At 35.2% G+C, this 23,037-nt stretch overlaps 1 protein-coding gene across 14 annotated transcripts in view; it reads right to left on the bottom strand.

Moving 5' to 3' along the window:
- Positions 1-23,037, bottom strand: part of RNF13 (ring finger protein 13) — a 201,251-nt gene that overhangs the window by 34,086 nt on the left and 144,128 nt on the right. For all 14 annotated transcript variants that reach the window (XR_012014739.1, XM_072792309.1, XM_072792302.1 and 11 more), the window contains 2 exons: positions 19,148-19,253; positions 10,170-10,263 (listed from right to left, as the gene is read on the bottom strand). Coding sequence is in view for 13 of the 14 variants with exons in the window: in XM_072792309.1 (XP_072648410.1) it covers positions 10,170-10,263; positions 19,148-19,253 (200 nt within the window). In the remaining variant the exon portion in view is untranslated. The remainder of the gene's footprint in view (positions 1-10,169; positions 10,264-19,147; positions 19,254-23,037) is intronic.

The raw sequence follows: 23,037 nt of genomic DNA on the forward strand, positions 1-23,037 counted from the left end.
TCAACCAGGAAATTATAGAGAAAAATTAAAAAGATTCATGCAAACTAACAAAAATGAAAGCACAACTGTTCAAAATCTTTGTGGTCAAAGCAAAGTGGTCCTAAGAGGGAAGTACATTTCAATCCAAGCCTCCCTCAAAAAATTAGAAAGATCTCAAATACATAAGCTAAACTTACACCTAAAGGAGCTGGAGAAAGAACAGCAAATAAAGCCTAAACCAAGCAAGAGAAGAGAAATAATAAAGATTAGAGCTGAACTCAATGAAATAGAGATGAGAAAAACAGCACAACAGATCAACAAAACTAGGAGCTGGTTCTTTGAAAGAATTAATAAGATAGATAAGTCCCTAGCTAGATTTACTAAAAAGAAAAAAGACTCAAAAATTTTTTAAAGCTTTTATTTATTCATGAGAGACAGAGAGAGAGAGAGAGGCAGAGACAGAAGCAGAGGGAGAAGAAGGGTCCCCATAGGAAGCCTGATACAGGGCTCGATCCCAGGACCCCAGGATGACAACCTGAGACAAAGGCAGATGCTCAACCACTGAGCCATCCAGGTGCCCCCGAAAGACTCAAATTAATAAAATCATGAATGAAAGAGGAGAGATCACAACCAACACCAAAGAAATACAAACGATTTTAAGAATGTATCACGAGCAAACATATGAATGCCAAGAAATCAGGCAATCTGGAAGAAATGGATGCATTCCTGGAAGCCTATAAATTATCAAAACTAAAACAGGAAGAAATAGAAAACCTGAACAGACCAATAACCAGTAAAGAAATTGAAGCAGTCATCAGAAACCTCCCAAGAAATAAGAGTCCAAGGCCAGATGGCTTCCCAGGGGAATTCTACCAAACATTTAATGAAGAAATAATACCTGTTCTACTGAAGCTGTTTCAAAAGATAGAAATGGAAAGAAAACTTGCAAACTCTTTCTATGAGGCCAGGTTGATCCCCAAACCTGACAAAAACCCCATCAAAAACGGAGAATTACAGACCAATGTCCCTGATGAACATGGATGTCAAAATACTCACCAAGATACTAGCCAGTAAGATACAACGGTACATTAAGAGGATTACTGACCATGACCAAGTGGGATTTTTCCTGGGATGCAAGGGTGGTTCAACATTTGTAAATCAATCAATGTGATCACATTAATAAAAGACAAGAACCATATGGTCCTTTCAACTGATGCAGAGAAAGCATTTCACAAACTACAGCATCCTTTCCTTTTTTTTTTTTTTTAAAGATTTATTTATTTCTGATAGACATAGAGAGAAAGAGGCAGAGACACAGGCAGAGGGAGAGGCAGGCTCCATGCCGGGAGCCCGACATGGGACTCGATCCCAGGACTCCAGGATCGCGTCCTGGGCCAAAGGCAGGCGCTAAACCACTGCGCCACCCAGGGATCTCCTACAGCATCCTTTCTTGATTAAAATGCTTCAAAGTGTAGGAATAGGAGGAACATACCTCAATATCATAAAAGCCATCTACAAACAGCCCACAGCGAATATCATTCCCAATGGGGAAATCTGAGAGCTTTTCTCCTAAGATCAGGAACATGAGAGGGATGCTCACTCTCACTATTGTTGTTCAACATTGTACTAAAAGTTGTAGCTTCAATAATCAGACAACAAAAAGAAATAAAAGGCACTCAAATTGGCAAGGAAGAGTCAAACTCTCACTCTTTGTAGATGACATGATACTGTATGTGGAGAACTCTACCCCAAAACTGCCAGAACTCATCCAGCAATTCAGCAATATGGCAACATACAAAATAATGCACAGAAATCAGTCGCATTTCTATATACTAACAATGAGACTAAAAAAAGAGAAATTAAGATATTGATCCCATTTACAATTGTACCAAAAATTGTAAGATACCTAGAAATAAACCTAACTAAAGAAGTAAAGCATCTGTACCCTAACAACTACAAAACATTATGAAATAAATTGAGGAATACACAAAGAGATGGGGAAACATTTCACGCTCATGGATTGGAAGAATAAATGTTGTGAAAATGCCTATGCTACCCAGAACAATTCCATTCAACGCAATCCCTATCAAAATACCATGGAATTTTCTCACAGAGGTGGAACAAATAATCTTAAGATTTGTATGGAACCAGAAAAGACCCCGAATAGCCAGAGGAATGTTGAAAAAGAAAACCAAAGCTGGGGGCATCACAATGCCTGACTTCAAGCTGTATTACAAAGCTATTATCATCTAAGACAGTATGGTACTGGCACAAAAACAGACACATAGATCAATGGAATGGAATAGGGAACCCAGAAATGGACCCTCAACTCTGATCAATTAATCTTTGACAAAGCAGGAATGAATATCCAATAGAAGAAAGACTATAAATGGTGTTGGGAAAACTGGACAGCCACATGGAGAAGAATGAACCTGGACCATTCTCTTACACCATAGACAAAGATAAAATCAAATGGATAAGAAATCTAAATGTGAGACAGGAATCCATCAAAATCCTAGAGGAGAACATAGCACCCTTTTTGACCTCAACTACAGCAACTTCTTGCAAGACATGTCTACAAAGGCAAAGGAAATAAAAGCAATAATGAACTACTGGAACTTCATTAAGATACAAAGCTTCTGCACGGCAAAGGAAAACAGTCAATAAAACTAAAAGGTAACCTAGGAATGGAAGAAGATATTTGCAAATGACATTATCGGATAAAGGGTTAGTATACAAGATATATAAAAAACTTATCAAACTCAACACCCAAAAAGCAAACAATCCAGTCAATAAATGGGGAGAAGACATGAACAGATATTTCTCCAAAGAAGATCTACATATGGCCTACAGACACATGAAAAAATGCTCCATATCACTTGTTATCAGGGAAATACAAATCAAAACCAACGAGATACCACTTTACACCAGTGAGAATGGCTAAAATTAACAAGACAGAGGGGATACCTGGGTGGCTCAGCAGTTTAGCACTTGCCTTCGGCCCAGGGCATGATCCTGGACTCCTGGGATTGAGTACGCATCGGGCTCCCTTCATGGAGCCGGCTTCTCCCTCTGCCTGTGTCTCTGCCTCTCTCTCTCTCTCTCTCTCTCTCTCTCTCTCTCTGTGTCTCTCATGAATAAATAAATAAAATCTTAAAAAAAAAAAAAAAAACCAAGACAAAAAACAACAAATGTTGGCAAGGATGTGGAGAAAGGAAGAACCCTCTCACACTGTTGGTGTTGATAGGATGTAAGCTGGTGTAGCAACTCTGGAAAACAGTATGAAGGTTCCTCAAGAAGTTAAAAATGGAGCTACAAACTAGCAATTATACTACTAGGTATTTACCCAAAAGATACAGATATAGTGAAATTATGAAACACTTGCACCCCAATGTACATAGCAGCAATGTCCACAATAGTCAAACTGTGGAAGAGCGAGCTGAGATGTCCTTCACAACAGATGAATAAAGAAGACATGGTCTATATATACAATGGAATATTACTCAGCCATCAGAAAGGATGAATACCTACTGTTTACATTGACATGAATGTAACTGGAGGGTATTATGCTGAGTGAAATAAGTCAATTAGAGAAAGACAATTATATGGGTTCACTCATATGTGAATATAAGAAATAGTGAAAAGAATCATAAGGGAAGGAAGAGAAATTGAGTGGGGAAAAATTAGAAAGGAAGACAAACCATGAGAGATTCCTTACTCTGGGAACAAATGGTTGCAGAAGAGGAGGTAGGTGGAGGGATGGGGTAACTGGGTGATGGGCAATAAGGAGGGCATGTGATGTGATAAGCACTGGGTGTTACACTGTATGTTGGCAAATTGAATTTAAATTTAAAAAAAAAAAGGAAAAAATAAACTTGCATTGCTACCAAAAAAATAAGATAAAAAGTAAATAAAAATTAATAAAAAGAAAAAAGTAAAAAGTAGTGAAAAGAGCATTTTAAAAGCATCAAGAGAAAACAGTTACAAAACAGGCAAAGCCAATAAAGCTATCAAATGGTTTTTTTAGCAGAAACTTTGCAGGACAGAAATGGCATGATATACTCAAAGAGCTGAAAGGAAAAAAAAAATCTTCAACCAAGAATACTTTATCTAGCTAGATTCATCAAAGTGGGGGGAGGACTCAAACAAAATAAAAAATGATAGAAGAGAAATAACAACGGACACTACAAAAATCCAAAGGGTTATAAGAGAATATTATGAAAAAGTGTATGCCAACAAATTGAACTAACTAGAAGAAATGGATAAATTCCTAGAAACATATACTCTTCCGTAACAGGAAGAAATAGAAAATGTGAACAGAATAGTTACCAGGTATGGAAATGTGTTAGTAATAAATAAACCTCTCAAGTCCAGGACAAGATGGCTTCACAGGTGAATTCTACAAAATATTTTATTTTATTTTGTTTTATTTTATTTTTAGGATTTTAAAAATTTATTTGGTGGGGGAGAGGCAGAGGCAGAAAGAGTTCAGACTCTGTTCTGAGCAGAAAGCCAGACACAGGGATCAATCTCGCAATCCTGAGATCATGACCTGAGCTAAAAACCAAGAATTGGCCACATAACTGACTGTACTACCCAGGACCCCCTATGAAACATTTTAAAGAAGAGTTAATACCTATTCTTCTCAAATTATTCCAAAAATAGAAGAGGAAGGAAAGCTCCCAAATTCATTCTATGAAGCCAGAATTATCCTGATATCAAAACCAGGAAAAACCACAATAAAAGGGAACTGCAGGCCAGTATTTCTGATGAACACAGATGTAAAAATCCTCAACAAAAAATTAGCAAACCAAATCCAACTATACATTAAAAAAATCATTCTCCATGATCAAGTGGGATTTATTTCCAGGATGCAAGGGTAGTTCAGTATTCACATATCAGTCAACATGATATGTATCAATAAAAGGATAAAAACCATATGATCATTTCAATAGGTACAGAAAAAAGCGTCTGACAAAATACAACATCCATTCATGATAAAAACCTACAACGAAGTAGGTTTAGAGGTAATGTACACCAACATAATAAAGGCTATATATGAAAAACCCACAACTAACATCATACTCAAAGGGAAAAACTGAGAGCTTTTCCCCCCAAGGCCAAGAACAGAAACAGGGATGTCCATTTTTACCATTTTTATTGAACACTGTACTGGAAGTCCTAGCCACAGCAATCAGATAACAAAGAGAAATAAAAGGCATCCAAGTTGGTAAGGAAGAAGTAAAACCTTCACTATCTGCAGGTAACATGATACTAATATACAGAGAACCCTAAAGACTCACCAAAAATCTAATAGAATTAATGTATTCAGTAAGGTTGCAAGATATAAAATCAATATACAGAAATCCATTGCATTTCTATAAACTAATAATGAAGCTGTAGAAAAAGAAATTAAGAAAATAATTCCATTTACAATTGCACCAAAAATAAAATACCTAGGAATAATCTTAACCAAAGAGGTGAAACTCTGAAAACTATAAAATGTTGATAAAAGATATTGAAGATGACACAAAGAAACAGAAAGATATTCCATGCTCATGGATTAGAAGAACAAATATTAGCTCAAGGTCCATGCTACCTAAAACAATCTACAGATTTAATGCAACCCCTACCAAAATGTCAACAGCACTTTTCAAAGAACTAAACAAACCTAAAATTTGTATGGAACCACAGAACACCCCAAGTAGCCAAAGCAATCTTGAAAAAGAACAAACCTGGAGGTATAACAATCCCGAATTTCAAGATACAGTACAAAGCTGCGGTGATCAAAACAGTATGGTACTGGCACAAAAACAGACACATAGATCAACAGAATGGAATAGAAATATACCCAGAAATAAAAGCATGCTTATAGTCAATTAATCTTTGACAAAGGAGGCAAAAATTTGCAATAAGAAAAAGACAGTCTCTTCAACAAATGATGGTGGGAAAACTAGACAGTCACATGCAAAAGAATGAAACTGGATCACTTTCTTAGATCATACACAAACATAAACTCAAAATGGATTAAGGACCTAAATGTAAGACCTGAAACCATAAAAAATCATAGAAGAGAACACAGTAATTTCTCTCACATCAGCTATAGAAATGTTTTTCTAGATAGGTCCCTGAGGCAAGGGAAACAAAAGCAAAAATAAACTACTGGGCTATATCAAAATAAAGCTTCTGCATAGCCAAGGAAATAACAAAACTAAAAGGCACTTACTGGATGGGAGAAAATTTTGCAAATGGCATGTCCAATAAAGGGTTAATATTCAAAGTATATAAAGAACTTATAAAAATTCATTGCCCACTAAAGAAAAGAAAAACAACAAATCCAAAAAAAAACCCTTCAATGTCCAAAAAATAAACCAATTAAAAATGGGCAGAAGACATGAACAGACATTTCTCTAAAAAAAGATACACAAATGACCAACAGATACATGAAAAATGTTCAACATCACTTATCATCAGAGAAATATAAATCAAAACTACAATGAGACATCACCTCATACCTGTCAGAATAGCTCAACTCAAACACACAGAAATAACACGTGTTGGGGAGGATATGGAGACAAAGGAACCCCTTTGCTCTGTTGATGGGGACACAAACTGATGCAGCCACTCTAATAAACAGTATGGAAGTTCCTCAAAAAGTTAAAAATAGAACTACCCTATGATTCAGCAATTGCACTACTGGGTATATTTATTCAAAGACTACAAAACACTAATTCAAAGGGATATATACACTCTGAATGTTTATAACAGCGTTATTTATGATAGCCAAGATATGGAAGCAGCTCAAGTGTCCATCAACTGATGAACAGGTAAAGAAGATGTGTATGTGTGTGTGTGTATGTGTATATATATACACATACACACACACACATACACACACACACACACACAAACACAGTGAAATACTATTCAGCCATATAAAAAGAATGAAATCTTGCCATTTGCAACATATATGGAGCTAGAGAGTGTAATGCTAAGCAAAATAAGGCAGAAAAAGACAAATACCATATGATTTCACTCATGTGGAATTTAAGAAACAAATGAGCAAAGGAGTAAGAAAGTGGGGGGGGGGGGCAAACCAAGAAACAGACTCAACTATAGAGAACTGGTGATTAACCAAAGGGGACAGCTGAAGTACATGATGTGGATTAAGAAGTACATTTGTCATGATAAATGCCAGGTGATTAAAATTAAAACTTAAAAAATGCAATTCAAAACCAGGAAATATATTCAATCATATTGTTTTGAATGAATACATAGCTGGTAAGACTTAATACAAAGAAATGATATCATAAGCCCGGATGATTACTTCCAGTAAGGAAAGGATTATGATTTAGAAGGGTATACAATAGTTTCTGGGGTGCTATAATGTTCTATTTCTTAAACTGGATGGTTCCAGAAATATGTATCTTAGATACTTTTTGTATACATATCATACTTCATGTTTAAAAAAAACAGGATAGTACAGAAAAACAACCACCCTGCAAGATGAATATGGCTAGAGAAAAACCTAGTTACGTTGACTGGTTCATAACTAGAAACCTTAAAGGGAGGTTCGGGCTCCCAGTTAATCATATTTTATTTCTCTGGTCCATCTGCCCACTCACTCTCCTAGAACTATTTCATCTTTCTGTTCTTAAACCTCCAACATCTCTCCTCTCCCATCATCCTCATCTTCAGTTAATGATTGTTTCCTACTTCACTGAGAAAAATGGAAGTAAAGAAAATTTCCACAGATGTACCACCATGAATACCCACGTCCCAGGATTTCTTATTTTTATTTATTTTTTTATTTTTTCTTAATTTTTATTTATTTATGATAGTCAGAGAGAGAGAGAGAGAGAGAGAGAGAGAGAGAGGCAGAGACACAGGCAGAGGGAGAAGCAGGCTCCATGCATCGGGAGCCCAATGTGGGATTCGATCCCGGGTCTCCAGGATCACTCCCTGGGCCAAAGGCAGGCGCCAAACCGCTGCGTCACCCAGGGATCCCCGTCCCAGGATTTTATACTCACATATTCTACCTTCCATCAGAGCTCAACGCTCCCTGCTACTGCTATCCTAAGACTAGGCCACCTATTTGTGCACCAGCTCCCATTCCTCCTTCTCTTCTCAAAGTTAGTATTACAGCAACTCTCCTGTCAACTGTAACATCAATTTCCTTCAGCAAACATGCTTTATTTCTTAACCCAACTTCTCCACCAGCTGCTACCTCATTTCTTTGCTTCCATTTTTCAGTAAATTTCTTGAAAAGCTGTCTCTGATCCTTTTCCTTTCATTCTTTCCCAAACTCACCACAATCTCAGATTTTTGGCCTGTCAGAACTGCTCATCGAGATAATCAGTAACTTCTAATAATCAACTGTTGGCTCTCATCTTACTTATTTATCAGAAGCATGTGACACAGATTATCACTCCTTGCTCTTTGATAGATTTGCATCACTTCAGTGTTTCTGGTAAAGCACACTCTTCTGATTTTCTCCTTAAATAACTGGTCATTCCTGCTCCATTTTTACCACTGATTCCTCTTCTTCCTTACTTAATGTTGGAATGTCCCAGTACATCTTTGGTATTTTTCTGTCCACCTATACTCATTCTCTTGGTACTGTCATTCAGACTCATGATTTAAATACATCTTTATATAATACCTCCAGTTCAGATCCCTCTCTTAAACTCCACTCTTTATAATGTCTACTAGACATGTGAAATTCCACATGTCCAAAACTAATTTCCCAATTTTCCCCCCAAACCTGCTCCATTTATTAACCATCCTTACCTCTATTTAAAGCAATGCCATCCTGGAGTCATCCTTGTTTTTCTATCCACATCTAGTCCATTAATAATCCAATGTATTCCATCTTCCAAATATATCCAGAACTTAAGATTTCATCTCCTCCACTGCTATCACTCAGTTCAAGCCACATTCATATCTCACTTGGATTACTGCAATGGCATTTTATCTGGTCTCTCTGCTAATACCTTAGACCTCCTATACCCTGTTCTTAACATAGCAGCAGAAAGACCCTTTTAACATTTAATTTACATATTACCTTTCCCCTGCTCAAAATCCTATAATGGCTTTTATCATCTTACTCAAATGAAAAACCCACCATGTATGCCTAGAACAACATCCATTTTTTAAACTTTTTTTTATGGGTTTTAGAATCATAAAAATAAAATGAAGCTTAAAAAAGTGATTCCTATAGCCAGTCCTCAAACCACTTCTGGCCTATGAATAATTTACTTAATCCACACTGAATGGGACCAGTGCAGTACATTTTTATAAATGTCTTTATCCCTTTCAACATGCGGTTTTTCCTAGTTTTTTTGTTAATGTTATATTTTTAATAAAATAGTGGTTATTACACATGAAACGTTTTAAAAATATTTTATTACTTAGAAAATAAAATTTGGGCAGAACTAAATTTTAATGCCTTCATTGTTTCTCCTCTCTATGCATTTTTTTTTCCTGCTAAATTAAAAAACAGAACACTTTTTACTGGTATATGGAATTGAAAAGTCTGGGGCTACTATCCAGAAGGATTTAACAAGCATGTACTAAAGCACAGGTAGGAGAAATTATACTGACTAGATTTTTACACCCACACACCTCCCCAGCTCTGTCGGGACTGGCTGTGTGACAGTAAAGTTTTTTGCCTCTCTGATCCTCTATTTCCTCATCCATAATGCCCATTAAAGTATCCATTTCATAGAAATATGAAAATTAAGTGAGATGATACATTTAAAATATATTAAAACACATAATAGCCACATGAGTGTTTAGTTAATGCAACACCATTAACTATGTATTTAGTTAACACAATGTTAACGTGGTACATGGTGGGACAGAGAGTGGAAGGAGGGTTAGTGGGAGTAGACAATCTTAATGCACAGAAGTATTATATCCATTTAGGTTCGTAACTGCTGGCACATGGTGATAATAAAAAGCATTTTGGTCAGTTTCACTATTGTTTATAAATTCTCAGCAGACCATTTACCCCCTTCTTGCCTTCACTTGTGTTCACCTCAGCAAAAGACCATCTCCCACATTCACTCACTATTAAAGGAGTATTAGGCATAGCATATGGCAAGGACTCAGAAGACAGTACTAGAGTAAGGGCAACACGTATTCTTAAACTAATGGTGTTTGTTTAGAAAATAAAAATATTCAATTACCTTTTTTGAATTTATGCACGGGGAGCTTCTTAAGTTGATCTTTACGAAGTCTGTTTCTTCTGGCTCTATGTCTGTCCTGGACAAATTTTGTGATCTAAAAATAAAGAAAAAAAGAAATGAGATACTAAACATGCAAATAGAAAATGGCCATTAAAATAATAGACAAGTTTCTGGATAGCTGCTGCAAATTAATCCAATTTACTTAAACTCTAATTGCATTAATTGAACACTAATTACATAAGTAAATAGTTTACCTCACATTATCCTTCGTTTTTTTAATCACTGACCTAAGTTATCTACTCTAACAGAAACATTATAAATAACATAGAACTGTTTGTTTGCAAATATAAATGATAGACCACAGGTTACAAAGACTCCACTGGATCAAGAAGAAGGCAGAGTTAAAATTCCTGTAAGTACAAATTCATAAAATTTTCAAACATACATTTATTAGTCACTACACTTTCAGTTGTAGCAGCAAACTAAATACAAGTACTACAAAACACTGTACTATGAATACTAAGAAATGCTGAATAAAATATACAAAATAATTTCAACTATAGGTGACTATGCTTGCAAGAACGAAAAGGAAGTCCACAGGGCCAGGGCCAAATGCCAAGAGTTACATCCATAAAAAGAAAAAGAAAATTTTTTTAAGGTTTTACTTATTTATTCATGAGAGACACAGAGAGTCAGAGACACAGGCAGAAGGAGAAGCAGGCTCCCCATGGGGAGCCCAGGATCACAACCTGAGCCAAAGGCAGATGCTCAACCACTGAGCCACTCAGGTGCCCCCATAAAAAGAAAAATCTGACAAATTTGACTTTATCAATGTTAAGGACTTCTATCCTCAAAAGAACTGTCAGAAAATAAAAGACAAACCACAGATTGAAAGAAAATATTTGCAAATTGCATATTTGATAAGGGATTTGTATACAGAATTTATGAAGAACTCAAAACACAATAACAAAAAACAAGCAACTCAATAGGAAAAAATGGGTAAAATATCTGAATAAACATTTCACCACAGATGATACATGCATGGCAAATAAGCACTGGAAGAGATACTCAACATAATTAGTCAACGAGAAATGACAATTCATCACAAATACCACTATACACCTACTAGAATGACTAAAATTAAAGAGACTATATCAAGTGTTGGCAAGGAAGTGGAGGAACTGGCATTGTGATACACTACTGGTATATCCACTTTGGAATGCTGATGGTTTTTTAAAAATAACTTTAAACACACATTTACCGTATGTCTCAATCATCCCACTCTTACTTTTATTTATCCAATAGAAATGAAAATACAAATCCATGTAACAACTTGTACACAAATGTCCACGTCAGCTTTATTTGTAATATCCAAAACCATAAACAACTCAAATGCGTATCAACAGGTAAATGGATAAACAAAACCGTGATATATTTATACAACCAAATATAACTGGGTAAAAAAAAAAAAGAATGAATCAATATTCTCAATAAAATACATGAATCTCAAAATTATCCTAAGAAAAAGAAGTCAGACACAGAAGAGTGCATAATGTACATAATGTATGATTCCATGTGTATAAAGCTGAAAAAATACAAACTAATCTATAGTGACCAAAAGGAGATCTGCACCTAGGAATGAAGGATGGGAAAAGGATGAAAACACGAACGGGTGAGAGAGAAGGATGATCAAAGAGAATGAGAAAGTTTTTTGAGTTAATTGATATTTCAGTATCTTGATTATGGTAATGATTTCACAGGGGTGTGTGTACAATTTAAGTATGTGCAGTTTATTATATGTTAATTACACTTCAAAAGTGCTTATTAAAAAATAGCATGGTAACAACTAGAAGAATAACACTATAATGTAAGTTTTTAAACCAGTAGGAAAAAGACAGAGAGAGTTGAATATTCCAAATCTGCAAAGAAGAAAAAATAAGAAGTAAGCAATGGAAATTATTCCAGACATATGTGTAAGCACAAAAATGTAAGTGGATTAAATTCATCAGGTTTTTTAAAAATTCCAACCATATGCTATTTCCAAGATAAAAAATTAAAACTTTATGACACATTAAGAAAAATATAAAGGTAAAAAATAAAGAAATGAAGATATTCCATGCTAATACTAAGCAAAAGAAAAGCTGATGTATCAAAATAGAATTTAAGACAAAAATCATTAGGAGGTAGTCATGACAATGATTAAAAAATATCTAGAAAAATGATAAAATTATGGGCATTCACGAGCTCAGTAATTTATAGCTGAAGCAGAGAAAAAAGAAATTAAAGATTACAGGCCTATGTTGCCCAGTATGGTAGCCACTGGGTACATATAGGTCTGAGCACTTGAAATGTGGCTACTCTCATATGAGATTTGCTCTAAAAGCATAAAGTATACACTAGATTGTGAATACTTGGTACAAAGTGAATGTAAAATATACTTTATAGTTATTTATATTAACTCCATGATGAAATACATTTTAGATTTATTAATATATAGTATTTAATTTATTATCACCTGTTAAATATAGTATTTAATTTAATATAGTATTAAATATAGTATTTAATTTAATATCACCTGTTTATTTTTTTTAGTTTTGCTACCAGAAAATTTAAACTTACAACAAATGTGGCTTTACAGTATTATTCTATTGTCTAGCATTGTTTTAGAAAACACAAGAGTACAAAAAACTATAGAGAATTGAGATGATTGCACATCTCGGTGAATTCTGTGAATTGCACTCAACTATATACTTTTAATAGTTCAATTTTATGTTATATGAATTCTATCTCAATAAAGCAGTTTTTAAATGATTTTTTAAAGAAACATTAGACAATTGCACAAGCACAAACTAATGTGTGTGTATATATATATACATTATCTAGATAGATAGATAGATAGATAGATAGATAGATAGATAGGAAGAGAGAGCTTTCTACTCCATAATTATTGTCACATATGTGTGGGATGTTCACAAAATTTAACCATAAAGCAGGTCTTTGGAAATAATCAAGAATCTATAATGTCTTCTGACAACAATAAAACTAAATTAGAAATCAATAGAAAAGATATGTAAGAAAGATATGTATTATGGAAATTTAAAACTTTATTAAAATAGTTCATATATCAAGGAAGAAATCATTATGGATATTTGAGTTTCTGATGGGGCCTTAAAATTAGCAGCTTTTTGCCTCCTGGATTCTAAATAACTTGAGAAATAAGATAATGAAGCAGATGGAATACCTAATGCAGTGGAGAAAGAAATACAACTTTTTACTGAACCATAGAATTAGACTGCCTTATCTACCCAGATACAAACAAAACAACTCTGGAATGGAACAGGCCTTCCTTTCACCCACCCCTAAAATTGCAGAACTAGTCCTGGATGAGGTATAGACAGGTTAATCTCAAGAGAAAAGTAGAGCTGAATGAGGCATGCCCTAGGTTAATTCTTCCCAAATACACCACACAGATAAGATACTTCATCTCTCCTAAGACCAAATGAGTAAAAAGGGTAAGGAAGGGCTAGGAGTTATAGTAATTGAGTACTCCCTTCACATGGATGGAAACATCAAGAATGATAAAGAAACATCCTATATAACAACAACAACAAAAATTTAATGTAAACCAAATTAAAATAAAAATATTCCTTATCAAAAGCTATGAGTTGCAGCTAAAGTAATTGTTTAACAGAAATGTATAACCTAAATGAGTATACAAGAAAAAAATTAATAAGCATTCAGCTGAAAAGGCTAGAAAAGAAAAGCAATATAACCAAACAAAATAGAAGAAAATGATGCTAAGAGAAGAAATTCATGAACAAACGGTGCTGGGAAAATTGGACAGCCACATGCAAAGGAATGAAACTGGACTACTTTCTTACACCATACACAAATATAAACTCAAAATAGTTGAAAGACCTAAATGTGAGATGGAATCCATCAAAATCCTAGAGGAGAACACAGAAAGCAACCTCTTTGACCTCAGCTGCAGCAACTTCTTGGTAGACGTATCTCCAAAGGCAAGAGAAACAAAAGCAAAATTGAACTATTGGGACTTCATCAAGATAAAAAGCTTTTGTAAAGCAAAGGAAACAACAAAAGTAAAATGCAACCTAGGGAATGAGAGAAGATACCTGCAAATGTCTTACCAGATAAAGGGCTACTATCCAAAATTTATTAAGAACTTATCAAACTTAACACCCAAAACACACAAAAAAATTCCAGTCAAGAAATGGGCAGAAAATATGGACAGACATTTCTCCAAAGTGGACACCCAAATGGCCAATGGATAAAATGAAAAAAGTGTTCCACATTACTTGGCATCAGGGAAATACAAATCAAAACCACAATGAGATACCACCTCACACCAGTCAGAATGGCTAAAATTAACAGCTCAGGAAACAACAGCCATTGGCAAGGATGCAGAGAAAGGGGAACCCTCATACACAGTTGGTGGGAATGCAAGCTGGCACAGTCACTCTGGAAAACAGTGTAGAGGTTCTTCATAAGTTAAAAACAGAGCTACCCTATGACCCAGCAATTACACTACTAGGGATTTATCCAAAGAATACACACACAGTGATTCAAAGGGGCACATTCACTTCAGTATTTATAGCAGCAATGTCCCGAACAGCCAAAATATGGAGAGACTTCAGATGTCCATCAACAGATGAATTTATAAAGAAGATGGTTGTGTATGTGCGCGTGCGTGTGTGTGTGTGTGTGTGTGTATGAAAATAAGATGAAAACTGAGAGGGAGGCAAACCATAAGAGATGCTAAACTCTCAGAAACAAACTGAGGTTTGCTAGAGGGGAGGGAAGTGGTGGAAGGGACAGCTGAGTGGTGGGCATTGAGGAGGGCAGTTGATGTAATGAGCACTGAGTATTATATACAACTGATGAATCACTAAATTCTACCCCTGAAACAGATTTCTTAAAAAGCAGAAATTCATAAGATAGATAAAGAAAGTGAAGACTTTAGAATGTAACTTCCACTGGATTCTGAGCTGCTTTACATCAGGTATTTTTACCTATGTTGTTCACTGATGAATCTTCAGACCCTACAACAGTGCATCATAGATGTAAAATAAATAATTTGTTGAGTGAAAGGAAGAAGAAACCCTCAAGGTTTACTTCTTTGAAAGACAAAACAGATAAACTTCTGATATAACACTGTGAACGGCATGGACAAATATGAATAAAGAGAACTCATTTCACATATAGTAGAAATTCTCTTTTATAAAAAGAAATTCTTGGGATGCCTGGGTGGCTCAGTGGTTGAGCACCTGCCTTCAGCTCAGGGCATGATTCTGGGGTCCTGGGATCGAGCCCTACATTGGGGTCTCTGCATGGAGCCTGCTTCTCCCTCTGCCTCAGTCTCTGCCTCTCGCTCTCTGTCTCTCATGAATAAATAAATCTTTAAAAAAATTCTCTTTAAATTATGTGACTATATAAATATTATAAATCACTTTATTCCACTATACTTGAAAGCAGATAAAATAGACAATTTCTTAGAAACATACATTAGGGGGCACTGGGTGGCTTAGTCAGTAAGTGTCTGACTCTTGATTTCGGCTCAGGTCATGATCTCCCTCTGCCCCTCCTCTTTCTCTTTCTCTCTCTCTCTCTCTCTCTCTGTCCTCCCCCCACACACACACCTTTCTTCCTCTATCTCCCTCTCTCTGTTAAAATAAATAAATAAATAAATAAAATAATTTCATTTTAAAAAAAGATTATTTTGGCCCCATAATACTAAAACTGTCCCTTATCTTGATATTCAGAATGCTAATACTTTATTTAGGATTTTTGCATCTATGTACAAGTGTAGAACTAACTGGTGCATATTAGAAATCCGAGTAATCCAAAATGCAAAGACAAAATTTATACATCATAATCAAATACAAGGATTTTTTAATTTTACAAAATAAATTAATGTAATTGAACATAAAAACAGAGTAAAAGAGAAAAAAAAACAATGATCATTGTAACAGATAAAAGACATATAATTTGGCACCCCTTTATTATTAAATAAGGAAAAAGAAAAAAAAATGCGGTTTATTTCTAATCCTTATACAGTTTTGTCCCCCTCTCAATTTATATATATTAAGCATAATGTTAAGTAGGAGGTTCAACAATATATCCTTTTTTTATTGTTTCTGACTTTCAAGGGAAGTCTTCTAATAAATTAACCATTTAATGATCATTTTCAGTTTTTAGTCAATAATCTTTATTAGTTTAAGGGTATTTACATCCACTCCTACTCTGCCAGGGGTATTTTTTGTTATTCTTTATATTATTCTTGCTCTACAATGAACACCCAAGAGAATTAACAAACTCAAATTACCGGAGTAGAATTTAGCAAATTTGTAGATACAAGATTAATATAGGAAAATGATGTCCAGTGTCCAAATCTTGGTTTTTAAATAAATTTTTCAGTAAAAAAAAAAAACAGGGATCCTTGGAGAAATATCTAATTCTAGGGCTAGGGCAAGAAAGATACAAGTCTGAAGCTTCTTATAGTACCAGATACGAAAGAAGTGCTTAGAAAAACAAAAGAATGGATCAAATCAAAGGGACACATGTCCCAGGTTGACCAAGCTCCCCATGGCCATTTATATATTAATATAAATAAATGATTGAATAGATAAATAAATGCCAAGAAGGGACACATCTTTCTTACAAAAGAATTCCAAATAATATATGTAGTAGATACTATGTCCTCCTCCTCCCCACTCCAGATCCTGCCTGCCCCTCCCCACCTTTAGGGTGGGCCATACAAGTACCTCACTTCCAAACTAAGAATAGAATAGAAAAAGAGAAAAATATTAATAAAGGAGAAACCCAGTTTAGCCAACAAAAGAACATTAATACCATTAGTGATGTTACATAGATATCATGTACTCCCTTGACATGATGCAAGAATGGCACTTCACCTCTATTTTTAAAAACTCATTACCCCTCCCCAAAAAACCTATAACCCAGGATGCCTGGATGGCTCATTCGGTTAAACATCTGCTTTCGGCCCAGGTCATGATCCCAGGGTCCTCAGATCAAGCCCCACATTGGGCTCCCTGCTCAGCGGGGAGTCTGCTTCTCCCTCTACTCTTCACTCCGCTCATACTATCTCACTCTTTCTCCCTCTCTCTCTCTCTCTAATAAAGAAATAAAATCTTAAAACAACAATAATCTATAACCCATTGTAATCGTAAGAAAAACATCAGATTGACGGACATTCTACAGGATACCTGGCCAAGATTTCCCAAGAATGTCAAGGTTATGGAAAACAGAGACTGAGACTGACAGACTCTCATAGAACAGAGGAGCTTGGGAAGACATGCTAACTAAATAAAATGTGGTGCCACGTTTTAGATGCTGGAACAAGAAAAAGAATATTAATGGAAAACTAGTGAAATCTATACAAAGCGTGGAGTTTAGTTACTAATAATGTACCAATGTCAGTTTCTCAGTTTTGACAAATGGACTGCAGTAATGTAAAATGTTACCAATAGGAGAAACTAGGTGAGAAATATACGAGAATGCTCTTCTTTGTAATTTTTCTGTTAATCCTAACATTATTCAAAAATTAAAACTTTGTTTTTAAAAAACCAATAATGTTCTTATAGTAATAACACCACTTAGAAAATGCAATTTCAAAAGTCTAACAAGAGACATGAAAATGTTTACACAAAAAATTATTAAACTGATGGATATAAAAGATCTAAATAAGTGAAAAAGAAATACCCCAGTATCACAGAAAGACTGAACATTTCAAAGATGGCATTTGGGGATGTCTGGGTGGCTCAGCGGTTGAGTGTCTGCCTTTGGCTCAGGGCATGATCCCGGGATCCGGAATCGAGTCCCACATCAGGCTCTTTGTGGGGAACCTGCTACTCCCTCTGCCTATGTCTCTGCCTCTCTCCCTCTCTATGTCTCTCATGAATCAATAAATAAAAATCTTAAAAAAAAAAAAGATGGCATTTAATCCCTAAATTAATTAAAATGTCCATATAATAATAAACTCATTGAATGTTAACATAAATATTCTTTATAAAAATAAAAAATGAGAATACTGGGACTGTTTTATATGGTTGCAATTCTCTTTTAGTATCTATCTTAATATAGAAGTTTTGTCTTATCTAATTCTGCCTTCAATTTGTTTTGATATCACAATCCATGTAGCTTTCAAAACTCCCATTTTAAACCCTGAGAGAATAAAGTGACAAGAGCAAATAATATCTTGGTATGATTAGGAAAATAATTTTGATTGTGCAGACCCATTAAGAGTCCTGGGACCCCAAAAAACAACAAATAGCCCTAGGACCATACTTTGGTAACCACTGTTTTGGAGATAATGTGTTATCACCCTTAACCTCAAGCACTCATACTGCTCTTTATTTACATTTTAATATGAAAAGTTTCAAATACAGAGAAGAGTTGAAGAAATTTTATAATACCCATATACTCAAGACCTAGATTCTACAATTAACATTGTATTACATTTTTTTATCATCTATCTTTCCATCCCTCTATTTATCCATCAATACGCCTGTTTTTCTCATTTTTTCACAGTGCACTTCAAAGTAAGTTGCAGATAATGAGTATATGTCTCCCCAAATACTTTAAGCATGTATCATTACTTAGAGCTTAGTATTATATTTCTTTTACAGTTTTTTTCTCTTAGGTAAAATTTATATATAATGAAATGCAAAAAACTTACATGTATAGACATTTGTGCAACCCAAACCTCTTTCAACATACAGAACATGACTTACCCCCAGAAAGTTCCTTCTTAGTAAATCCCTCAACCCTTCCTAGTCCCCAGAAGCAATCACTGTTTTGATTTTTCTACCCAGATTATCTTCACCTTTTCTACACCCAATCATACAAATGGATTCATACAATATATGCCTCCTCTCACTCAAAGCAATTATCTTTTAGAACCATCCATATTAAAATATATTTAACATTAATTTACCTACCATGAAAATGACTATCAAAATGAGACAGATGCCCACTATGATAAGGAAAGGGATTAGATAGTATTCCAGAGGAAGACTAAATTCTGGAACTAAGATGATGTGGCCCCTAGAAGAAAACAAAAATTAGTAATTGAGAAATATTAAGAGTTGCCAAATTAGAATGTTAATTAAAAACAAAAACACTGTTTAAAAGGCATTTAGACATTACAATTCAATCTACTACATTCATCTCATTTTTTTATCTCATTTTCTAATATATGATTTCCAATAATTTAAGAGATATTTTCTCTTTCAGTTTATTTTACATACCTGACAAAATAACTTGCCTACATAATTAAAGAAGCTTTTAGACTGGGTACAGGAAATCAGCCAATCAATATTTACTGTGTCCATCCTGGAAATGTGTCATTTACTGAATTTAGCAACCTGGGCAAAATTCTACCTATTTTACATGCAAAATCAGCATTAAAACAATGGTAGTACCTTGGGTACTATGTCAACAAAAACCCCTACCCCAACCAAATTACTATTCATCAGTTCCTGCTATGGTAAAACTCTGAAGCCACTATTAATAAAAAATGCCCTCTTCCCTATATGCTTTACATGAACTTCTTACACCAGGTACAATGGACATAGCCCCTATAGTACTCTATATTCATCTGTGAGATACGGAATAAAAAACTGGTAAAGGAATTTATAGGAGTTGTAGCTTCCTCCCTATACTCCACCCTCCCCATTGCTTGCCTGGAAAAAGCCATTAAAATATGTATGTTGTGGGGGGAGGGACAGAGAACACTACATGCCTTATTCCCCTTTGTTATTAACCAACTTATTACTTACAGTGCTATTACTATCATAAAAATTGACAGGGACTCATGAAATGAAACTGTGATCAGAATAGGCACACTATTTTTGTTGTGTGAGCAAACTTTACATGGCTGCAAAATCCTGCATTAGAAAATATCTTCAGTCTAGGGAAGGGCCAGTAATATGACTGCTTTCTCCATTGTATTCCTGTGCTACTCAACTAGTATGATGCCATTAACACTACATTGTAACCCACTGCTGGGCGAATTTTTAGACAGTGAAGCCTGCTACTTCATAACACAAGGGTTTAATGCAAAACAAAAATTCTCAATAAAAGGGAAATAAAAACTGGTCAACTCCTTCCCCACACAGAGATATTCAGGACACCACAGAACTTAAGAAAAATAATATGAAATCAAATTATTTCTGTCCCAAAGCAATTTTTCAGTCCTCATTCTATGGTTTATTATATTCATATTCAGGGAGCTTTATCAAGCTTTACTAAGTACAAAAACAAACAAAAAATACAAGGAATTTTTCCCCAATAATTTAAATATTTTCCCCAAACTGCTAAGAATGCTAGAATAAAAGTAGCTTTTTATTTCAATCACTTTTCCAGTGGAATAAGAGATGACAAAAGATTTACATGCATCTTTGTAGCTTTACATAAAATACAAAAATGACTCAGGGTAAAAAGAGAAAAGCAGCAGGCCTGGACTGATGTATTTGGTACCATCTCTTCCAGCATGAGGCCACGTCTGGAAGTAATGTCCTTATGCCTGGCACAAACCTTCTGAAACCATCTGAGCCCAGGGCTGAGATAGTAATAGTGGTGCCACTTTTAAGTAAAAGAGCCTGTCCATAAAACGCTAATCTTCTGCAACTTTCCTACCCCACCCCTACCGACCTGCTATAAATGAACATTGTTAGGGGTTAGAAGCCAGAGTACTGCATACCTAAATTCAACCCATTATAGCATCTAAGTATATCAGCAAAAATAAACTTTACATCTCTCACATTAGTTTTCTTCTTCTCCTTTTATGTTAACAACTTTCTAACGTATATGTAGCCTGGATAAGATAAACAAATAAACCCTGTCCTATGAGACAAGCCCCAGGATTGCTAAGAAATGAACAGAACTGCTAGGTGAGAAGGAGCTAAACAAACCAACCCAGTAGAAATTAAAAGACTTTATTGAAAACTTCCTATATATGTATAACCACAGAAGTGGAATCAGTCCCAGAATTTTCTTGTGAGCAATATTTAGGAGTCACAGACCTAGGTTCTAAATCTAGTGTTCTTTATGTCTTATTAATGCTCGCCTGCTATACCACAAACCATTTTAGTTTACTGTCAAGATGTATTGTGAGAATTTTTAAAGGGTCTATAACTGATAGAAGGTTTTAAGCATCTTAAAGCAAGAGTTCAATGCACACTCAAAACATTACTATTTCTTAAGCAATTACTAATGGTGGATGGTGGTGATAGTAATGATACAGGGTAGAGAACTACAACAGACAATCAGTCCTCTAGCTTTATTTCTATTTCCTCTGTCTAGGCTCCTACAGCTGAGCCTACAGCCTCATCCTTCATGTCCTAGTCCTAGGTGAATCTATACCTGAAGGAGATATTTAAATAGTGTTAGTATTTTACCACACTGCCTCCACATCCACCCCTAAATACAGTATATTCCATGAGGTCTGGAGCTAAGATTTGATCATTGATGCAGAGCCCTAAGCCACTCAGGAAATAGTGTCTTATTCTCCTTTGCATTGAGTTCCCAGGCTAATTTCAAACCAGGTGTTTAGGCCTAAATTTTATAATAATAATCTAACTTCTCAATCTCCCTGAGAAATGACTTCAAATATATATATGGTTTCTATTTGGGATGCTGGAAAGTTCTAAAATTAGAATGTGATGGCTGCACAACTCTGTAAATATACTAAAATCACTGAATTATATACTTTAAAATTGGTATAATTTACAGAATATAAAATATGTCTCAATAAAGTTGTACAAATTTTTGTTTGCAAGAACAAGTATGCAAGAATAACTATGAGAAACCTGAAAGAGAGGAGTGGAAGTGGGAGAAGGCTAGCCCTATCAGATACTAATGCATATTATAAATCCCTATTTTTTTTAAAAGATTTTATTTATTTATTCATGAGAGACAGAGAGAGAGAGAGGCAGAGACACAGGCAGAGGGAGAAGCAGGCTCCACGCAGGGAGCCTGATGCGGGACTCGACCCCGGGACCCCAGGACCATGCTCCGTGCCAAAGGCAGGCGCTAAACCGCTGAGCCACCCAGGGATCCCCTATAAATCCCTATTTAACAAAAACCAGAGTGGTCTTAGTGGACAAAAAAGAAAGAAAATTCAGTTATGTATGGAAACATGGCAACATCTCAAATTGGGTGAAGGGACAAGCATTTTAAGGAGCAGTGTTAGGGTAACAGGATGGTTATTTGACAAAAGATATAATCGGTTCCATTTCTCAAGCTTTATAGAGGAAAAATTACAAATAAGACAGAAATTTAATGTTAAAAATGAAACTATATAAATGTGAGTATATTCTTCTGCAACCTAGAAGCAGGGAAACTTCCTAAGACTCAAGACCAGCAGCCCACTGGAAAATATTAAAATATTTGTATTTTAAAAATAACACTGGTGGGGATCCCTGGGTGGCTCAGTGGTTTGGTGCCTGCCTTTGGCCCAGGGCACGATCCTGGAGTCCCGGGATAGAGACTCGCGTCGGGCTCCCGGCATGAAGCCTGCTTCTCCCTCTGCCTGTGTCTCTGCCTCTCTCTTTCTCTCTCTCTCTCTCTCTCTCTATCATAAAATAAATAAATAAATCTTAAGAAAATCTTTATAAAAAAATAAATAACACTGGGTATGGAGCTTACTTAAATAAATTATAAAAATAAAAATAACACGGTAAAATTAAAATGACAAAGTATTAGAAAGTGCTTATAATATATAACAAATAAATGGTTAACATACCTAATAAGTAAAGACCTTCTAAAAATAGAGAAGAAACTTACCAACAAGCTACTAGGAAACATGAGATAAAGATAAATAGTTTAT

This window comes from Canis lupus, chromosome 22, assembly GCF_048164855.1.
Source record: "Canis lupus baileyi chromosome 22, mCanLup2.hap1, whole genome shotgun sequence".
Classification (NCBI taxonomy): Eukaryota; Metazoa; Chordata; class Mammalia; order Carnivora; family Canidae; genus Canis; species Canis lupus.